The following is a 21,687-nucleotide window of genomic DNA, read 5'->3' on the forward strand; positions in this document are numbered from 1 at the left end:
ATGCTGGAGGAACTCGGCAGGCAGGCAACATCTAGGAAAAAGTACAGTTGACGTTTCAGTTTGTAACCCTTCGGCAGGGCTGTGTTTCAGGGTTTCAGACTGAAATGATTACTGTACTCTTTTCCTGGATGCTGCCTGGCCTCCTGAGTTCCTCCTGAGCTTGTGTGTGTGCTCCAATTTCTTAGATTATTGATGTAGAGCCATTTAGCTGAGGTACCCTAGAAGACAATAACTACCTTAAAAGTAAATATTATTCAATAAAGTCAACAAGCAGTGTCAAGAATGTGTTACCTTTATTGTGTTTACATCAGGAAATGCCAAGGATAAGGCAATCACTGGTGCATTACAACTGGTAGTGCTAATGGAACTCAACATCTTGTGTTAATGGTAATTGATAATTTTGTCCAGTTGAAGAAAAATGAAGTATTTATCAAATCAAGCCAATGTCAGAAAGAATATTAAGGAGAGATTAACATCTTTAGTGCAAAGGTTGAAGAATACATGAAGCATAAGGCTGCAATTACAAATCAGGCAACCTCCATTTCCTTTCTTTGCAGCTCAGAGTTGTTAAAATAAATGTAACAAAATCAAATATTTTACATTTTTACTTATATATGAAATAAAAGTATGTACAATGATTTAAATATTGCACTGTATATACAAAAACTAAAAATAAACATCGGTTTGATTATTTAATGAAAAAAAATCCTGAACATTTTAGTTTAAGTTTATCTAAATTTGTCAACAGAATAAGTGCCATATGTGTTAAGTTACTGCATGACCATATCTGTATTTCATTTCAGCACACTGTACATTAAGGAAGTAGGTACTATTAAGCAGGCTGTGATATATATTAGCATTCCCAGGCAACTTTCTGCCATTTCTCATTTCTATTCTTTAAAACCAGAGCAAACTTAATTGACATTAAGTATGGATATACTTGATCATCGTTCTGAATACATGTGGCATTTAGGGTAAAATTTCTTGGCATTCCAATGACATGGTGAAGTGATTGGCATTGTTAGGCTTTGTTTGTCGTGATCTCCCAGACTGAGCTATAATAATCATTTCCTGCTTTAGCCATAATCAATCATTCTGAATTAGCCCACCGGAGCTTTTGGGTGACTGTGATATTTTAGTAGCTGAGGAAATCAATTCCAGCTTTGACACATTTGGAAGTGGTAATGTCAACAGCCATTGCTTTTATCTCTGTATCTCCAAACTGCATTAAAGTTTGAATCTCTCTTCTTGTTGGCAGTGATGTACTATCAGTTCCTGTTAGATCAAGCCGAAGAGTGCCACACTTCTTCACACTGGCATCAGTGATGAAGTTCACATTATCATTTTCTGAGCAGTATATATTGATCACTATAATCATTTGGGATGGCTTTGCTGGAGTATAACTGCGTTTAACAGTCTCACCAAGTGCCACGGACTGGTCGGCCGTGATGAACTTGTCAAACACATCGGTACACCAGCGAGTTCCATCTTTAACCAGCAGCTTCTCCATGGGATGCTTGCCGTCCACGAATCGATTCAGTACCCCAACTCCGTAGGTCAGTGGTGAGCGCCGCACCTTAATGATAGTGGGGTCCAACCCAAAAAGCACTGCCCCTTTTAGAATAGTGAGTCCCACGTCATGGGGAATTATGACACGACACTTGCTGGCAAGGTTAGACTGAATTGCCTGTTGAAGTAATGGCGACTCAGCAAATCCACCTACCAGGAACAGAAACTTTAAACCTGCAACCTCAGGCTTCTGGAAGAGATTAACTGGAGAGAAAAAGCAATGAGTCAGAAATGCTTCGTCATAAAACACAGCTGAGCTTTTATGTTCAATGGACTGAATTACATTTTCATCTGACCTTAGGTAAGAAAGGCAAACACGATTAATAAATTGGTTTTGTCCAATGGATTTGTAAAGGAATGCCTTTGCCTCTGTAATGAGGTTGAAGAGAATACATATAATTGCCTTGATGTATTTATTGATTCAATGAGAATTTGCCTGGTCTCTCTTGGTTCCACTGCTGTGAGATTAATTAGGGCAAAGGTTACACAGTGAGGAAGAAATTCAGTTTATGAAATATTAATGTATGTGAAGCTAACCAATTAGTGGAATGGACAAATTAATCAGCCCTCATTGATTAAAGGGAATTGTTGGAAGGAAGATTTAATATTCCAACATTTTAAATGATGACATTCAGTCATGACATGAGATCCATGTATGATATGGTATTGGTTCATGAGGCTATCTTAGAGAGAGTGAGTTATGAGAGCACAGTGTTAAACTGAGAGTGAATACATTAAATGTCATAGGATAAATCTCAAGCCATAATAATGAGTTAAAATAAATCCTCTATGCTTCTGGGTAAACCATTAAATGTATTTTACCATATGTCATCCTGTTCTGGAAATCTCCACTGGTCTAAAGCTGCTGTGTTAGGCCTGCACATCAACAGAAAATGCTGTAACATGTACATAAAGGTCAATAATTGTGTGAGCGATAAAGATCAGGACTGGCTCTTTCACATCTTTCTTTAGCTGTGTATGCCTGTTGAATGTATTCCCATATGTTGATGTTACATCTCCAGTTATAGAATATACTAGATAAAATTAAATAGATTTTATTAAATATACTAGGTTAAAGGGTGCCACAGTAGAGTAGAGGTTAGCGTAACACTATTACATCTTAGGGCGTTCTGGAGTTTGGAGTTCAAATCCAGCACTGTTCTGTAAGGAGTCTCTGTACGTGCTTCCCGAGGAATGTGTGGGGTTTCTCTCAGTGCTCTGTTTTCCTCCCACAGTTCAGAGAGATATTGAGTAGGTCAATTGGTCATTGTAAATTGTGCCATGATTAGGTTAGGGTTAATCGGGGTTGTGGCATTGCTGGAACAACATGGCTCAAAGGCAAGGGAGAACCTACTCCGCACTGCATCAATAAATAAATAGTAGGACAATCAAAGGTGTTTGAGTTCAGACACAACACTAGCAACTACACAACAATGTGGAATTTCTTTTATTTAGAGATGCAGCTCAATAACAGGCCATCCTGGCCCAATCTGCCCGTGCTGCCCAGATAGACCCATGACTAGTTAAACTATTAACCCATACGTCTTTGGAATGTGGGAGGAAACCCACATGGTCACAGGGAGAATGTACAAACTCCTTATAGGCAGCTGTGTAATTGAACCTGAGCTGCTAATGCTGTAACGCTGTTGCACTAACCAGAACACTACATGCCGCCCTTAAAATTGCCAAGGTATGTCTCATTTACAAAACTCAGGACTGATTCAATCCAGCTAAAGCCACTCAATCAAGTTTCAAGCATAAGCAAAACTTTAGAAGCCGTTGCCATGCTCATCAAGAAGCACTGTCTTCCAGAACCGCTTGGCTCATCACAGATTTGGTCCAAATGAGGATCAAAGAACTGAACTCCAGAGGTGAGGCCGAGTTCAACATGGCCTAGAATATATCACTGTTCCTTCATAGTAACTGAGTCTAGATCTAGGAGCTCCTTACACACTCTAGGGACAAGGACTGCCGCAGTTCACAAAAGTAGTTTACCACCTCAGGGACAATTTGGGCCAGGCAAAAATAATGCTGGCCTTGTTGGTGATTGATACAATAAAGGATGGTTTAATTGATTTCATGATATTAAGGGCAACTGATAGGTTAAATTGGAAAAAAGTCTTCTTTTAGGTGGGAAGCCAGATGATGATTGAATAGGTATTACCAGACCTTTGGGAAACACGCCTATGCATACAGTGAAAAAATTCGCAATTCTTCCCCAAATTATATGTCAATTGTTAAGTTTAGATCTAATTGGAGACTGAAAGAATATTATTCAATAATGGTATTGAGGATATGGGAAAAAGATGAGCATATGAGGTTATATTACAGGTCACTGGGCAGCAGGACAGGTTTAAGAGGTTAAATAGCCACACTTACTCGTAAATATTTGCATGCATTAATTACTCTGTAAATGAAATTGATAAAACTTAAACACATCTAACTTTTATCTCAAAAATAACATGGTACTTACGTAGATGTTGAACGATGTGGTCAACTGTGGGCTTAAACAAAGCGTTCATTGCATCTGAGTTCATCCTTAACATGCCTTGGGATGACCACTTTACAAAATTCACACTGCCAGAGTAATTAAAATAGCCATTGAGAGAGTGAACAGTACAAGATTGAAAGCCTCTTAACCTGTTCCCCAGTTGCTATGTCCTCATTCTTTGCTAATTCTAAGAGACCTTTGACACCTGAGAAATATTACAGCAAAGTAAAAAGGGCCAAATTGCCGTGTTGGATAGAGGGTGATATGCACTATTGTGCTAAACAGGTGCTGTAAAAAAAAACTCTTCCATAAACAGAGAGTCTGCAATGCTGGAAATCTTGAGTGGCATGCACAAGGATGGAAGCAAATAGTCAGGTCCTGGTGAAGGGTACTGGCTCAAATCGTTGACTGTTTATACCCCTCCACAGATGTTGCCTGACTTGCTAAGTTTGTCCAGCATTTTATGTGTGTTACTCAAAAACTCTCCCAGTCTTTGCTGTTCTATTCAAATCAGAGGGTGAATCATAAGTTTTGCAAAACATAGGTGTTTACTTGGCTTCGACACAGATTTTTCATCTTTCCAGATAACAATCTTGGAAGGCAAAAGATTAAATCTATTGAAGCAGACTGGAGTTAGTCTTGTTCTTCATCAGTCTGCCTCTAAAAGTGTTTAAGTGTTCATACACAACATCAGATTTGTGATTGCTGACAAAAGCTTCCAAATTCTGTAAAGTAGCAATGTTGGAAGAGGAAGTTTTCTTCCCCCTGTAAGTGGCATATACCACATAGAGGGATTATAAAAGTAGTTATATATGAGACCTGACAACAGAAAGGAAACGGAGAGTATTCAATTCATAACTGTTCATTTTGTCAGGAAATCCCAAAATAATTCACATTCATTAAGGTTATTATTGCTGGGTTTGTAGTGGGGATAAGCTCCCACTAATTATTAAATGTTCCCAGTGGTAGGCGTCTCAAATAGCCTCTGACAATAAAGTGCAGTTCCTGGCCTCAATGTGTGTCCTGGTTACCAAACCTGTCAGAAGCTCTTCTACCCTCAGGAAAAGGAGCAGAAGTGTGTTACTGGTACCTTAAAACCAGTCACTCTCTGCAGATGGGCCTTGTCAGCTGTGATTGGCAGCTCATCCAGAAGAAGACCTCTGATTTCATAGACAACTAGGACACAATATCCATGGTTGGCCCCAACCAATGGATGGCCTCAAAAGATAATTCCACTGTCCCACTACTCTTATAGACTACCATCTTTCTTCATTTTAAATATTTATTTAATTTTCTCTTAAAAGAAGATATTTCACTGCCTCCTATACTCTTGCTACATAAAAATGTATTGACCTTCCAATCCAAATTCCTCACAGAATTTAACAGTCTTTTTACTCAAAAAAACTCATGGAATATCCGGCACAGGTAACTTGGAGCAACATGGAAAAAAGAGAAAGTGAAAATTAATAAAAATACAGAACTTCAAAGAAACATCATTAGTAATTCTATAAATAAGATTACAAGTAGAATTAAGTTAGTACCAGAGATTTTTGACATCATAGTTAAATTGCTGCTGTGTGATTATGGCCATATATCATCCAACCTACATATACCATCTCTAACAATGGAAGAGATTATAACGGAAAAGATTCAAGTATGCACTCAATACTCTTCACTGATTCCTGGGAATTGTGGCTCATGACTGCTTCATCGTGGGTAAAGCCCCCCCCCCCCCATTCCATTGAACCAAACTTCACCCAACTTCACTCGCCCCATTATTAAAATGTTCCCACACCCAATGGACTCACTTTGAAGCACTCTCCATCTTATGTTCTCAATATTTATTGCTAATTTATTTATTACTATTATTTTTCTTTTTTTATTTGCACAGTTTGTTGTCTTTTGCACACTGGTTGAATATCCAAGTTTATGTGGGATATCATTGATTCTATTAAGGTTATTATTCCATTATGGATTTATTGAATATGTCCACAAGAAAATGAATCTCAGGGTTGTCTATGGTGACGTATGTACTTTGATAATAAATTTACTTGGAACTTTGACATGGAGTAGGTTGCAATGAGAACCGATCATCTATCTGTAATTCATGGAAGTTTTGTATGAGCAGCATTTTGAATGGACCACCTTTGAAACCACCCCGCTGTTTATCAGCAGAACAGATCACAACTCCTGCATTCACCTCATCATCCTCAGAGCCCAATAAACGGAAATAGAAGCAAGTCCCCCTCAATATCACAGATGGCCTAACATGACCTGAAGGGGAAAACTGATGGTTGCTGAGATGCTTACAATAACCAGCAGAACAAACCAGTTTTATACAACACACAAAGTGTTGGAGGAACTCAGCAGGTCAGGCAGCATCTATGGAAGAAAGTAAGCAGTCGTTGTTTCAGGCTGACTCTTCATCAGGATTGGAAAGGAAAGGGAAAGATGGCAGAATAAAAAGATGGCAAAGTGGCTAGCTAGATGGTAAGAGGCTAATACAAATTCAAGTATTAAGTATGTTGGCAAATTCTCACCTGCTTTTTCTTAGGGCATGTTCCACACTGTGACCTCGAAACTTCTTATAGTAATCGATAAATGAGAAAGGTAAGTTGATATTGAGTGGATTGGTTCTTCCTGGAGAAGCTGCTCTTTTGCGCGACTCGAATGCTATCATCAAATCTACCCAAGCTGCTGGGCGTTTAATTTTAAACTGTTCAATGAAATCGTCCCCAAAAATCTTACAGAGAAGCTTTTCAAATTCAAAGTCCACTCCAATGGAACCATAAGGACCACCTGGAATTAAAAACAGTTGGTCAACAGCAATATCAACAAGATCAAGACTTTTTTAGGGTGTCACAGTAGCATAGCAGTTAGCGTGACACTGTTATAGCTCAGGGTGTCACAGTCAATCACACCGTCCTGTTAAGGGTTTTGTACATTCTCCCTGTGGATTGTAAGGGTTTTCTCTGGGTGCTCCAGTTTCCTCCCATAGTCCAAAGACGTACTGGTTAGCAGGTAAGTTGATCATTGTAAATTGTTCCGTAATTAAGTTAGGGTTAAATCAAGGATTGTTGGGTGGTGCAGCTCGAAGGGCTGGAAGGACTTATTCTGTACTGTATCTGTCAATTAAAAAAGAATTGCATTTACATTAAAACTCCAATAACCCTATATTACTGGGAATTATAGTGATGCAAGGGTAGCAGATTTCCCACACTATTATATATTATTTCTATTAATGCCTCAACATATGAGTAATTTACTTTTATTTTAAGGTGATACTCAGTTCATGTTCAATATAAAGGGAGCATGGGAAACACAACTGAGTGTGTTTGAAGGAGTGTGGACAACAAAAGAAAAGTGGCTTTAAAAGGAGTATGGAGAACAGAGTACCTGCACGTTTAAAGGGAGTTTGGAAAATAGTATTCCTGTGAACTTAAAGGCAGTTTGGGATATTGTGTTTTAAAAGGGAGAATAGTAAAGAGATCTCAGTGAAGCACTTGCCAAATCATCTGTCAGAAAATGCAGAGGAGGCTTGACTGAAACACAGAACAGTGGAGATGATTTAGTAGCAGGTGATAACTTTAATAATAAACTACAAAATAACTAACCACGAGGGGCCAGAAAACAACCAAAGGCTAGGAACAACTAGCTGAGGTTGGCTGGTTCGCATAGGTGAACAAGGAGTGAATGGGAGCTGGGTTTAAATAGGCTGTAGGTGATGAATTGGAAATAAGTGGCAGGTGACTTCTGTTAACTGGGTGGAGTCTGGGAGATGCATGTCTCTGCAGGCTTGCCACCATCAGGATTTCTGAACAATGAGATGAAAGAGTACTGATGTTTTTCTGGATGTAGAAACATTTGTGGTTTTATACCAAGTCACATAAAGAAATATGAGGATGTGTATCAGGTGAAGGCAAGGCTCCAATAAATGAATGACTATCGAAAGAGAACAGAATCATAGGATGAAGAAATCTCTGAAGATCATTGAGCTTAAAATAAGATGGGGCAAGGCCATGGCCATTTTGTAAAAACAAGGAGGAAAATAGAAGAATGGACACATTGCTAAATTAAGACCTAGTGCAGGCTAGCAGTTTGAGGGGGCAATGTTTTAAAAGGCTTTTGTGTGGGCAGTGATGTAATCAGTAAAATTGCAAGTTAAGTTCAAGTTTATGGAGAGTGGGAAATGGGCAGGTTGGTCAGGTAAGTATTGAAATGGTCGTCTAGGGAACACAAAACCATGGAATGAGACTGTCAGCAGCAAATAAGCCCAAGCTGTCTCAGAGACATACAGTGGAATGGAAGATTGGAATGGAGTTGATCAGAAGCTTATTTGTGTATAAGGTTAGAAGAGGCTTAGACAGGCAGTGCCTTTTTCCCAGGGTGGCACTGGCTAATATCAGAGGACATCCTTTTAGGATGGGTGGAGGAAAGTTTAGGTGAGATATCAGAGGAAGGATTTTTTATACAGAGTGTAGCAATTGCTGGGAATGTACCACCGGGGGTGGTAGCAGACGCTGATACATTAGGACTATTTAATAGCCTCTTAGGCATGTGGATGAAGGAAAACTGGAGGATTATGGACTGTGTAGGAGGGAAAGGTTAGATTAATCATGGAGTACATTAAAGGTTCAGCAAAATAAAGATTGACAAACATGAACATGCAAAAGACACACAGTGTAAATAAAAGTAATACTGAGAACATGAGTTGATTGTATTGTAGAGTAGAGTATTGTAGAGTAATAATCGTTCTTGAACATGGTGGTGTGGGACCTAAGGTATTGCCTACCCAATCATAGTAGTGCGTGGTGTGAATGTCTTTGATGATAGCTGTTAATGACGGGTGATTTTGATACATTAGGCACATTTGAGTTTAAATGTGGGGGGTAAGCAAGAAATAGTAGGAGAAAAGCACAAAGAAGCAAGGAGTTGAGAGCCAGGGTTGGGATGTGATTCAGGAGTCAAGACTAAAATTGAATGAGGAGATAAACTGGGTTTACAGCAATGGGGTGGGACCCTTTCAGAAAATAACACAATTAATATATGGGGAATCTATGCACATCTGATGTGGAAATCATGTCTCTGGCGTAAGCCAGGTTCATGTTTCAAGATACCCAGTTACATTTCTGGATTGGCACAATTTAGTAAATAAATCATATTGCACCCTACAAATTCTTGATTTTCATATGTTTAGTGCTGCAAGAACACATCATTTGAATTTCTTGGCCATGACAATTATTTTAGCATTAATTACTAAAAGCCCTCTAATCATTTCAAAGTTTCTGAAATTATATAATTGTACTTTAATACTTCTCTACAAAATACATTTTGGTCCTTGTTGAGAATAGTTTACACTTTCTGCTGTTGAATTTGAAGAACCCATAGATATATAAAGCAATGTTCTCCTCCAAATCATCATACATACCAATTGATGCCGACAAATCATTGCTGTTTTGGTCCTGACACCAGCAGATCAGGAATAACCATATGACTAGTCATTTCTTGGTCTGGTGAAACCCATCAAACAAAATAGGACTTGGAAAAGGATCTGGGGCTTCTATACATCTGAAATAGGAGTTATGTAAAATAGGACTTCTATACATCTGAAATTGAGTCGAGGCAAGGTATGAGGAAATGATATTCAGCTTGGGAGGATGTCAGGCCAGTGTAGTCAGCTTGTGTCTTTCACTGGGACAAGTGACCTAGCTAGTTTTCAAATCTGGGTCTTTTTATGTTATTGGTAAGCTGAACACAAACTTAGCTTCTGAAGAATGCTCAGCAAATCAATTACAGGCCTGTCTAGTCATAGAGTCAGAAAGTAAATCAGCTCAATTCGTTCATGGTGACCAAGAGCATTTCCAGCATCTGCAGTTTTATTTTATATGGTAACAGAGATCTCAGTGACTGGAACACACAAAGTGATGGAGGAACTCAGAAGGCCTGGAGGGAAGTGGATAGTTAAAGCTCCAATGTTGTGGGTTGGGTTGAAAGGTTGAAGTTGGGTGGTGGGATGTCAAAGGAGGATGGTAAGTCAGTGGTTGCGTGCATGTTGATAGCGGACAACATCTGTATAAGAAGATGGAGAACAAGAGTTTGGGGCTGCTCAATTTTTGAAAGTTTCTCTGGCCCCAAGAAAACCATTCTATGACAATGTTCCTTTTCCACATTTGGGACAGTGGCCTTTTAAGACAACTGGTTAGTGTGCTCAACACTTGGTTCTCCTGCACACCAACATTGCTCAGAGGAATCCCAAACCTGTTTCTAGTAGTGATCTGAATTTTGGTGGGAAGAGGATTAGAGGAATATCAACAACATTTTTCCAAGGCACTGGGGTCCTAGATCCTTGTGAATAAAAAAAAGTTCATTTCTATTCCGTTTCACACCACAAAATCCACTCATTCTTTTGTTATAGAGTCATAAAACACTACAGCATAGAAACAGGCATTTGGCCCATATAGGCCATGCTGAGCTATTAATCTGCCTAGTCCCTTCACCCTGCACTCAGACCATAGTCCTCCATACCACTCCAATCCATGTAAATATCCAAGTTTCTCTTAAATTTTGAAATCAAACCCACATTCTCCACTTCTGCTGGCAGTTCATTCCATCTGCTCACTACCCTCTGAGTGAAGAAGTTCCACCTCACGTTGCCTTTAAACATTTCACCTTTCACCCTTAACCCATGACCTTTAGATGTGTTTCACCCAAACTCAGTGGAAAAAGCCTACTTGCACTTACCCTATCTATGCCCCACATAATTTTGTATACCTCTGTCAAACATCACCTCAATCTTCTATACTCTAGGGAATAAAGTCCTAACCTATTCAACAGTTTCCTATAACTCAGGTCTTTCAGTCCCAGAAACATCCTTGTAAATTTTCTCTGCAATTTTATTTACATCTTTCCTGTAGGTAGGTGACCAAAAATGCGCACAATACTCCAAATTACACCTCACCAACATCCTATGAAATTTCAACATAACACCCCAACTTTGTACTCAATACTTTGATTTATGAAGGCCAATGTACCAAAAGCTTTCTTCACAACCTTGTCTATCTGTGACATCACTTTCAAGGAATTATGGATTCCTTTCCTGGAGGACTGGTCCTGATGCTTGTAGTTGCTCAGCACCTGACATAAGATGATAATCTTCAGGCCTTGACAAATTTTAGCATATTACATTTTTATGTAGAATCCTTATGGCTGAATTCAATTGTTTTTTCCTTAAGTGCATTTTATAGAATAATATACTCTTAAATGTTGAAATCAAAATCACAACCACCACTTCCACTGGCAGGGTGTGTCTTTCTCTACATTCATGATACCATTGTATCCATAATTCTCTTCCAAGGGGCCAATACTACTCTAGTTTCCTCCTTAAATAATGCATCAAGTGAAGTCTTTGAAAGACTGTAGCACAGTTCCCAGTTCTTCAATGTCCAGTGAGGTAGGACCCTCTACCACCTTCTTTCCTTCCTTACCATAGTGGTGACTGCCCCCTTCCTCCCCCCCCCCCCCACAGTACGTTGTTTGGTTGGATTCAATGGTTGTCAAATGAGGAATGATATCACCACTCTCATGACTGCCTGATGGGTCCTGATTTAGGGTCTCAACTGAAAACCTCAGTTACCTTTTCCCCTTCATCAGTCTGATCCATGGAGTCTCTCCATCATACTGTGTGTTGTCTCATCTTTGCGCTCAGACAAAACAGCAGATTGGAAATAAATTTCTAGAATAATTGTGGATACATAGAACCCTTGTGGAACCATTAACCTTCTGAGGTTTTCCACCAGTGTTTGTTCTTTGCCATGCCAATGACCTACTTCTGCTCCTATATCTCATGGTCTTAGTAAATAGCTATATATATTTTCTACAGAAGTAGTTTGTCATTGCCTTCTTCTGGGCAGTGTCTGTGCTAGTGCTACAGACAGTGTTATAGCACTGATTTGGAAAAATCACCTCCAAAGATACAAGTGGGAATAAGCCTAACATGAAAATGTTACAAATTACAAACTAAGCTTTCATAATAACCAGGGCACATCAGAGTAGGTATAAAAACTCTATTAAGATTTCCCTGTGGTGGGTTTTATCTGAACAATTGCAACACTTCTTTCCAGTATGCAGTATTGTTAATAAAAACAGAAGCACTGAGTTTACCTGAAGCCTTATAGAGTTCCTTCAGATGTCCCTCAGGTAGTTTAACCTCATGGACAGTGAGATCTACAGTGCCTCCTCCACAGTCCACCACAAGATAACGATCACCTAACAAAACAAACACGCTCATAAAGGACTTCAATTTATATTTTAAATGCAAATGCAGCGTAATAACATTACTAAATTGTTCACAAATTGCCTTCTAAATACATGTTGTGGTAATGATTCTACTTATTTCAAATTAGAGTTTAATATTAAGCATTGCCTTTCAACAAAAGTTCTGTAAATATTATTGTCCAGAAAGACCACACATGTTTGTCATTTTTTCTTGTTTAAATGATTTACAAATAAAATAGCCATTTGCTTGTACTGTTCTTCACTGGTCTTTAAGACTCATAAAGTTCAAATACCTCCACACTACATTTAGTAAATTGGTTAGTGACTTCCTGCCAAATTCCTGCCAGCATTATTTATATTGCAATCTTGTTAAAACAGTTCACAAAGGAATCCACTGTAAACATACTTGCTTATATACAACTTAGAACACACACAGACAGAATTCAACTTTAATTGCATTGTTGTACATAGTATTCATGGTAATTTATTTAAATGTGTTATATCATCTAAATTGTGCTTTTGCCTTTATTCCCCACTTCTGGCAAAGGCTGTAACTCAGCAGGTTCACAATCTTTCTCATGCCATAGACATCTACCATTAACCAAGGGGTCCATGGACCCAAGGATGGGAACCCTCGATTTAGAGAAACATTTGTAGTTAACTAAAGAAACTCTCCGTACTTCGTGTAAGCTATTGTACAAAATATATTAGGTATGTAAAGTATGATGGTATCCTGATATACTGATGATTAAACTTTATGTCAAAGAATAGAATATGTGGAAACAATTTTAAACTAAGTTCCTACAGAGTTATTGTGGAAAAGTGAACTTTCATTTAAGTAATTAAAATTGTTAAAGATTATTAAAAGAGATGCAGTGAAGCAAGTTATAAAAGCGGTACAATGTGTGAAGCCAGTTACACACCGCGGTGAAGTGATTGCAGCCTTTCTCTTCCTTCTGAGATTTGTATCGCAATGTACGTATCATGGAAACAGAATATGCAGCAACAAACAAGAAAAAGCACCATCACCAGCAACATGAAAATCAGAAAGAACCAAGAACAGCAGGAAAGAAGACACTACCTTGCTCCAATTCTGACCAGATTTCTCCTATGACATTTTCCACCAAAAAGGTGCGACTCTGTCGATTACGGCGTGTGTATTCTTTAGCTAGTTGTTAATAGAGAGAAGATAACTGAGCATAACACAGAAAGAAACAGAACTGTTGTCAACCTCCAACAATTGATAATGTAAGAAGGATGAAGTTGATTAAAATGAAGGCATTTAATAAAATCAGGAAACTGAGATTGCAAGCTGTTTTCAGCCGATAAATTTTGGAATGGTGTTAAGAAAGCCACAGTATATGAATATTCATGATTACGATAATGGCTTGAAAATACGTAATCAAAATTCCTTTGCCACTACTTTAATGGAGTGGATTATTTAGAAAAGCAGTGTGTCAAGGAATGTCATAAAATCTGGTGGATTTTTACCTACACCAGCTCGTATGTTTATCTCAGATCAACATTTAGGAAAAATATAATACCTAAATTTCCCCATGCCTAAAAATTATTTTCCTGAACTAATTTTAAAATTTCAAAAGAAATTCAGTCGTATTCTTTGACTGTCATATATTTTGACTGACACAAAATATATCTTTACCATCCTCAAGAATTCAATTTGTCATATAATTTTTGTTTAATCTTCTCTTTCAATTAGAAGTTGTATTGTTAAATTTGAAAATAATTGATTTACTATTGACCTTATTAAAGGGCACAGAGTAAGTATATTTAAATATGCTAAGCAGTGTACTACTGACATTAATTAGCTTCCTTGAAAAACAATTTGGTTTCCATTATTTTTGAAGGGTCTAATTTATTTACAGTAATTGTGCTAAAGAATTTGAATGTTGTTTAGATTCAAATGCTGAAAGTCTCAAACTTGCTTTTAGTTTGTTTTCACAATCTGGGTCACTGAGAATGATCTTATTTCAACAAAGCACAATTAATAAAATAAATGGTTATTATTTACTTCTCTTTTACTTGGCCTAATTTAAAATGGGGATAATTAGAATTATAAACACAAAAGATTCTGCAGATGTTAGAAATTCACAGCAATTAGAATTACAAAGAATTATATATGTTTTTAATGTTATGGGAATTGCCAAGAGAAAAATTATAGTTAATTCAAATTGACACTATTGTGAAAACCACATATAGTTACGAAATTCAACAAAACCTTCCTGACTGCAAGAAACAAAGACAACAGTCAAATGCAACATAACAGAATATATTGATGAAAAAATGCGTGTCTTATGGTTGTTATCATGATGATAATGGCTCTTAAATATTTTGGTTACAATATTTCATCAAGAAATCTCAAGACATTGGTGAAATGGGGAATTCTGAGGATATACTGAAAGATATAATCAAATGTTTAATCAAATAATCAAATATAATCAAATAATTAATAAAATATATGGTTATTATTTTCTTCTATTTATCTCCATTTTTTATGCTGAAAATGTAAATTTATACTGGGTTAAGATCTTACCTGCACTGCACTGAACGGCCTTTCCTTTTCTTAATTTTATGTTCAAACCTGGATAGGGTCAGTAAGTTTTCTGAGAATGTGGGTGTGGGAGGGGCAAGACATGAAAAGACCAGGTTCTGTCTTCTGTGTTCACATTTCTGCATCTCCATCATAGGATAAAGGTCAGTCACTAAGGCTTTTCAACAGGTTCTCCCAAATTTATCATCTCTGTCATATAGAAAAGCAAGGGCAGCAAACATCTGGGAGCATTGGAGGAGCCACACATCAATCTGGCTTGGAAAGATGTCTCATTATCCCTGGGTCTTGATTGTGCAACATTCCACCAATCACTCCCGTGAAAGTACTTGTACCACAGACACTGATGTGATTTAATACAGATGTTAGCCATCAATTAATTTTGAAAAGCTATCAAAAGTTAGTTAAAATGCTGGAGGGACTCAGCAGGTCAGGCAGCATCTATGGAAATGAATAAATAGTCAAAGTTTCAGGCCGAGACTGGAAATGAAGAGGGAAAGGAAGGAGGACAAGCTGGAAGGTGAAAGATGAAATCAAGTGAGTAGGAAAGGTAAAGGGCTGGAGAAGGAGAGTCCTGATAGGAGAGGAGAGAGGACCAGAGGAGAAAGTGAAGATAGAGGGGCATGGGGGTGTTTTGGTAGGTAAGTGATGAGAAGAGGTAAGAGGCCAGAATGGAGAATAAAAGAAGAGGGAAAGAGGAAGGGAAAATTACTGAAAAGAGAAATCTATATTCATTGCATTAGGTTAGAGGCTATCTAGATGGAATATGAGGTCCTGCTCCTCCAACCTGACAGTGACCTATTCATGAAACAAGAGAAGGCCATAGACCGACATCCGATATGTCAGAATGGGAATGAGGAATTAAAGTGGTTGGCCACCAGGAAATTCTGTTTTTGGTAGATGGAGCAGAGATGCTTAACAATGCACTCCCCCAATTTATGTTGGGTCTCACCAAAGCAGAGGAGGTTGCATTGGGAGCAATGGATACAATAAATGGCCCCAACAGATTTGCAGGTGAAGGACTATTGGGGCCCTGAATGATGGTCAAAGAGGAGGTAAATGGGCAGAGATAGTATTTCTGTCATCTGTATAGTATAGTATACGTGCCTGGAGGGTGATTAGTGGAGAGTGACAAATGGACAATGGAATCACAAAGGGAGTAATCTCTGTGGAGAGGGAAAGATCTATTTAGCAGTAGAATCTCATTTAAAATAGACTGAGTTGCTTAGAATGATGTGTTAGATGCGGAGACCCATGGGGTGTTGGATAGGGAAGGAGGAAATCTATCCTTGTTAAGGCAATGGGAAGATGGGGTAAGTGTGGATGTCTGGAAAATGAAGTATATTCAAGTAAGGGCAGCATCAATGGTGGAGGAAGGGAAACCCCATTCTTTGAAGAAGAAGGACATCTCTGCTGTCCTGGAAAGGAAAGCATCATCCTGGGAACAGATGCAGCAGAGACAAAGGAACTGAGAAAAGGGAATAAGATTTTTACAGGAGACAGGAAGGGAAGAGGTATAGTCCAGATAGCTGTGGGAAACAATAGGATTATTAAATATATCACTAGACAGTTTGTCTCCAGAGATGGAGACTGAGAGATCAACGAAGCAGAGAAAGGTGTCAGAAATAGACCAAGTGAATTAAAGGGCAGGTTGGAAGTTGTGGGCAAAGTTGATGAAATTAATAAGCTCAGCATGGATGCATGAAGCAGCCAATTTTTTCGCATCTATGCTAAGGACAACTAATTACTTTTTCCTATTCCCTACTGTTTTTCCTGAGACTGAAGGTTAAGTCTATGAAGACTCTCTTTACTGGCCTCATGAAACAATATAAGAGAATAAAGTTTTGAATTCACATTGAAGAAAATTGCCAACTGGTTGATCTTACTATCAGATGAGTAGAATTAAAATGAAAAGTTCAAATCACCACAAGCAAACCAAAATAATGATTAATCTACGTGATAAAATCAAGTTCACATTCACTTCTGAAGCCAGTAAAAAGGAATTATTACTAAATATAATTTTCTTGGTGAGGAGATTTGCCTACTGGGCACATGCCAGAAATTCTGCAATGGGCATGTAAAAATCCTGCAGTGTTTAAACATCAAAAGACCTCCATCAACATTCATCGATGGCTGAATGTCGAGCATGTGTTCATAATGGTCAAATTTCCACTACACAACCTCGAGATTATGATGTCATAAAATCATGTTTATGATTTTAGTACAACTTTTACAGAGGCAAAAATTCACATGTTATTGTGTACATTCATCACCAAGAATATTGAGTTCATGGCTCTTCGTTCCCAAGGACTTTTAATTCCCCATTGAAAAATAAGCAACCAGTTTATGAATCGGGGGTTAGAATCTTAATGTCGAGGTAGAATTAAGTGAATCTCAAGTCGTTGCCGTTTTGTTAGTCTCATATAGCCTGAAATGATCTACAGACAGCAATATAAAGTTCAAAGTTTAAAGCACAGTTATTATCAGAGTATGTATACTGTATACAACCTTGAGATTTCTCTCCTTACAGGCTGCCACGAAACGAAGAAGCCCAATAGAAACCATTAAAAGAAACTTTGTGCAGAAGCAAAAACAAATTGTGCAAACAATAAATGTATGCCCACAAGAAATGAATCTCAGAGTTGTACATGGTGGCATATATGTAGTTTGATAATATACACTTTGAATTTTAAACTGATTAATTTATTTCTTATTTCCTTTGTGCAGTGGAAAATCTAGAATGTGTCCTACTGGACAGCAGAGACATGTTTTCCCACATGAATTTATGTTGTAACTTTCATTCTCAATCCCTATGGTTCCAGATGGTTGTTCATTGAAACAAAATAAACTGTAAGTGGACCTTTAGGATGGATTAACCTAGGGATTCTTAACGTTTTTTTTTAATGCCATAGACCCCTTTGGCAGTCCAGGGAAGCCTGAGGACTCTTTCTTAGTATAATGTATTTAAATACATGAAATAAAATAAATAGAATAACAAAAGAAACTAATTATATTGAAATGCAGATATCAAAGTCATTGCTATTGCTAATACTACTGTGGTTTGCCGCCTACATTCGTAATTGAAGGAAATGGTAAATTTCAATTAGATTTTAGTGAGAATAAAGATGTAAATTTGTTTCCCATCCAAGTTCATGGACCACTTGGAATATATCCATGGAAATATAAATATATAAACATATAAAAACATATTGATTAACCCACTGAATGGTTGCTTGCTTTCCTGATTTTTTTCCAAATACTTATACTTATGGGAAAACCCTATTTCTGAATTCCATAGTCTGTTGCTTCAGAATAACGTGAATAAAGCATGCAAAGCAGAGATGACACAAAGGTTGGAGGTATTGTGGGTAGTGTGGAGGGTTGTCAGAGGTTACAGCGGGACATTGATAGGATGCAAAACTTGGCTGAGCAGTGGCAGATGGAGTTCAACCCAGATAAGTGTGAGGTGGTTCATTTTGGTAGGTCAAACATGATGGCAGAATATAGTATTAATGATAGGACTCTTGGCAGTGTGGAGGATCAGAGGGATCTTGGGGTCTGAGTCCATGGGATGCTCAAAGCAACTGTGCAGGTTGACTCTGTGGTTAAGAAGGCGTACAGTGTATTGGGCTTCATCAATCGTGGTATTGACTTTAGGAGCCGAGAGGTAATGTTGCAGCTATAAAGGACCCTGGTCAGACCCCACTTGGAGTACTGTGCTCAGTTCCGGTTGCCTCTCTACAGGAAGGATGTGGAAACCATAGAAAGGGTGAGGGTGCAGAGGAGATTTACAAGGATGTTGCCTGGATTGGGGAGCTTGCCTTACGAGAATAGGTTGAGTGAACTCGGCCTTTTCTCCTTGGAGCGAAGGAGGATGAGAGGTGACCTGAAGATAATGAGAAGCATTGGTCGTGTGGATAGTCAGAGGCTTTTTCCCAGGGTTGAAATGGCTGCCACAAGAGTACACAGGTTTATGGTGCTGGGGAGCAGGTACAGAGGAGATGTCAGGGGTAAGTTTTTTTTACTCAGAGAGTGGTAAGTGCATGGATTGGGGTGCCAGCAATGGTAGTGGAGGTGGATACAATAGGGTCTTTTAAGAGGCTTTTAGATAGGTACATGGAGCTTAGTAAAATAGAGGGCTATAGGTAAGCCTAGTAATTTCTAAGGTAGGGACATGTTCGACACAACTTTGTGGGCCGAAGGGCCTGTATTGTGCTGTAGGTTTTCTATGTTTCTAAACCCATTGTCGATCTAGTAGACCATTGTTCTTATATCAATAAACTAACTCCTTAAATCAAAGAAGTGCAAGCAAAATAAACCTTAAAACTGACTTATTCAACTTACTAATGTAATTTCTTCTTTTGGCACTGAATATCCTGAATTCGAAATTTTTCAATAAATCTGATTTATGTAGAATTATTTTATCTGTGAATTATTCTTTTAATGTAATTCCTAAATATATTAGTTTTGGCTTTGGTCAAAACTATTTTCTTAGGTTTTTAATTTAATTATTTGCAAGAATTTGCTTTGATAAAAAATGTGTTAAGCAAAGGATAAAACATGCTCAGATGCTTCAACAAAGACAAATTACAAAGCATGCACACAGAAGCATTTGTCTACTTAAATTAAACTTAATAGGGTCCAATCAATTTTAATTTAGTCCAAGGCTATTGGAAAGTGAGAAGGATTCTTTTGTGGTTGACAAATCATGTATACAACTTGGAATTATTTACTGAATATAAATATTGTGCAATGGGCAATTTCAATCTCTAAAGGCTGTATCCAAAAATCAATGATTAGCACTGCTAGGAATTATTGGATGCTTATTTGTCCTTGATGGACCTTTCACCATTTGCAGATATTTTCTTCTGTAGTCTGCTACTGAGAGGCACCATGTCACTAGAAGAATAAAAAATCGTATTGAATTATCTTTGTAAAACTTCCATGATGCTGGAATGAGTCCTAGTGTCATCCCAGAAGTGTTGTTTGATGGGAAATACACAGGTTAGTCATAGAGAATCACAGAACACTACATCACAGAAATACTTGCTTTGGCCCATCTACTTCATGCTGAATTATTAATCTCTCTAGTCTCACTGGTCTGCATCTGGACCATAGCTCTCATTACCCTTCCCATCTGTGTACCTATCCAAATTTCTCTTTAATTTTGAAAATGAACCCACGTCCATCACTTCTGCCAGCAGCCTGTTCCACACTCTTACAATTCTTTGAGTAAAGAAGTCCCCCCCCCACCATGTTCTCCCTAAATGTTTGATCTTTCACCCTAAACTCATGACTTGTCATTCTAGTCTCACCCAACCTCAGTGGAAAAAACCTGCTTATATTTACCTTATTTATACCCTTCAGGATTTTGTAAACCTCTATCAAATCTCCCCTCATTCTCCTAACCTCAGTGGAAAAAACCTGCTTATTTATATCCTGCAGGATTTTGCAAACCTCTATCAAATCTCCCCTCATTCTCCTAACCTCAGTGGAAAAAACCTGCTTCCATTTACCTTATTTATACCCTTCAGGATTTTGTAAACCTCTATTAAATCTCCCCTCATTCTCCCAACCTCCGGGGAATCAAGTCCTAACCTACTCAAACTTTCCTGATAACTCAGGTCCAGAAATCCTGGCAAAATCCTTGTAAATTTTCTCTGCCTTCTTACAATCTTATTCACATACTTCCATTGAAACAAAGAAAACCTACAGCACAATACAGGCCCTTTGGCCCACAAAGCTGTGCCAAACATATCCACACATTAGAACTACCTAGGCTTTACCCATGGCCCTCAATTTTTCCGAGCTCCTTGTAGCCATCCAGGAGTCTCTTAAAAGACCCTATCGTTTCTGCCTCCACTCTTCGCCTTCTGTGGGCAAGCCAGTTCTGGATCCACAATGCAATGTCCCCTCGGATCCCATGCCTCCTTACTTTCTGAATAAGCCTCGCATGGGGTACCTTATCAAATGCCTTGCTAAAATCCATATACACTACAAAAACGGCTCTACCTTCGTCAATACGATTAGTCACATCCTCAAAAAATTCAATCAGGCTCGTAAGGCACGACCTACCTTTGACAAAGCCATGCTGACTATTCTAATCATATTATGACCCTTTGAATGTTCATAAATCCTGCCTCTCAGGATCTTCCCCATCAACTTACCACCCATTGAAGTAAGACTCGTTGGCCTGTAATTTCCTTGGCTATCCCTGCTCCATTTCTTGAAAAGGGAAACAACCCCATTGATGATGCAAAGATTATCACCAGTCTAATCCAATTCATTACCTTATCATGCATGCTAATTGACTGAACCTTCTAGACCAACCTCGCTTGTGGGACCTTGTTTAAAAGCCTTCCTAAATTCTATGTATACAATTACCACTTGTCTTCACCAACTGTCCTGGTAACTTCCTTGAATAACTTTGTAAGATTGATTAGACAATGCTCAAAGCCACATTACCTATCCATAATCAGTCCCTGTCTAGCCAAATACTTATATATCTGGTCCCCTAGAATACCTTCCAATAACTTATCAACTACTGATGTTGGCATGTGGCCTAGTGGGCAAGGCATCAGACTAGTAACCTGAAGGTCACTGTTTTGAGCCTCAGCTGAGGCAGCGTGTTTGTGTCCTTGGGCAAGGCACTTAACCACACATTGCTCTGTGACGACACCGGCGCCAAGCTGCATGGGTCCTAGTGCCCTTCCCTTGGACAACATCGGTGGTGTGGAGAGGGGAAGGCCTGCAGCTTGGGCAACTGCCAGTCTCCCATACAAACCCT

General features: G+C 38.5%; 1 protein-coding gene across 2 annotated transcripts in view; it reads right to left on the minus strand.

The window, feature by feature from the left end:
* Positions 1 to 276: 276 nt before the first annotated feature.
* The window catches only part of hspa12a (heat shock protein 12A), a 115,428-nt gene continuing 94,017 nt past the window's right edge, over positions 277 to 21,687 (minus strand). The window contains exons 8-12 of one of the 2 annotated variants that reach the window (XM_059947925.1): positions 13,416 to 13,502; positions 12,221 to 12,325; positions 6,601 to 6,859; positions 4,043 to 4,146; positions 277 to 1,773 (exon numbers count right to left, since the gene is read on the minus strand). In XM_059947925.1, the coding sequence (XP_059803908.1) occupies positions 1,136 to 1,773; positions 4,043 to 4,146; positions 6,601 to 6,859; positions 12,221 to 12,325; positions 13,416 to 13,502 (1,193 nt within the window). In that variant the 3' untranslated portion in view covers positions 277 to 1,135. The remainder of the gene's footprint in view (positions 1,774 to 4,042; positions 4,147 to 6,600; positions 6,860 to 12,220; positions 12,326 to 13,415; positions 13,503 to 21,687) is intronic. The other variant, XM_059947927.1, reaches the window with a different exon arrangement.

Source organism: Hypanus sabinus, chromosome 22, assembly GCF_030144855.1.
Source record: "Hypanus sabinus isolate sHypSab1 chromosome 22, sHypSab1.hap1, whole genome shotgun sequence".
NCBI classification, from domain to species: Eukaryota; Metazoa; Chordata; class Chondrichthyes; order Myliobatiformes; family Dasyatidae; genus Hypanus; species Hypanus sabinus.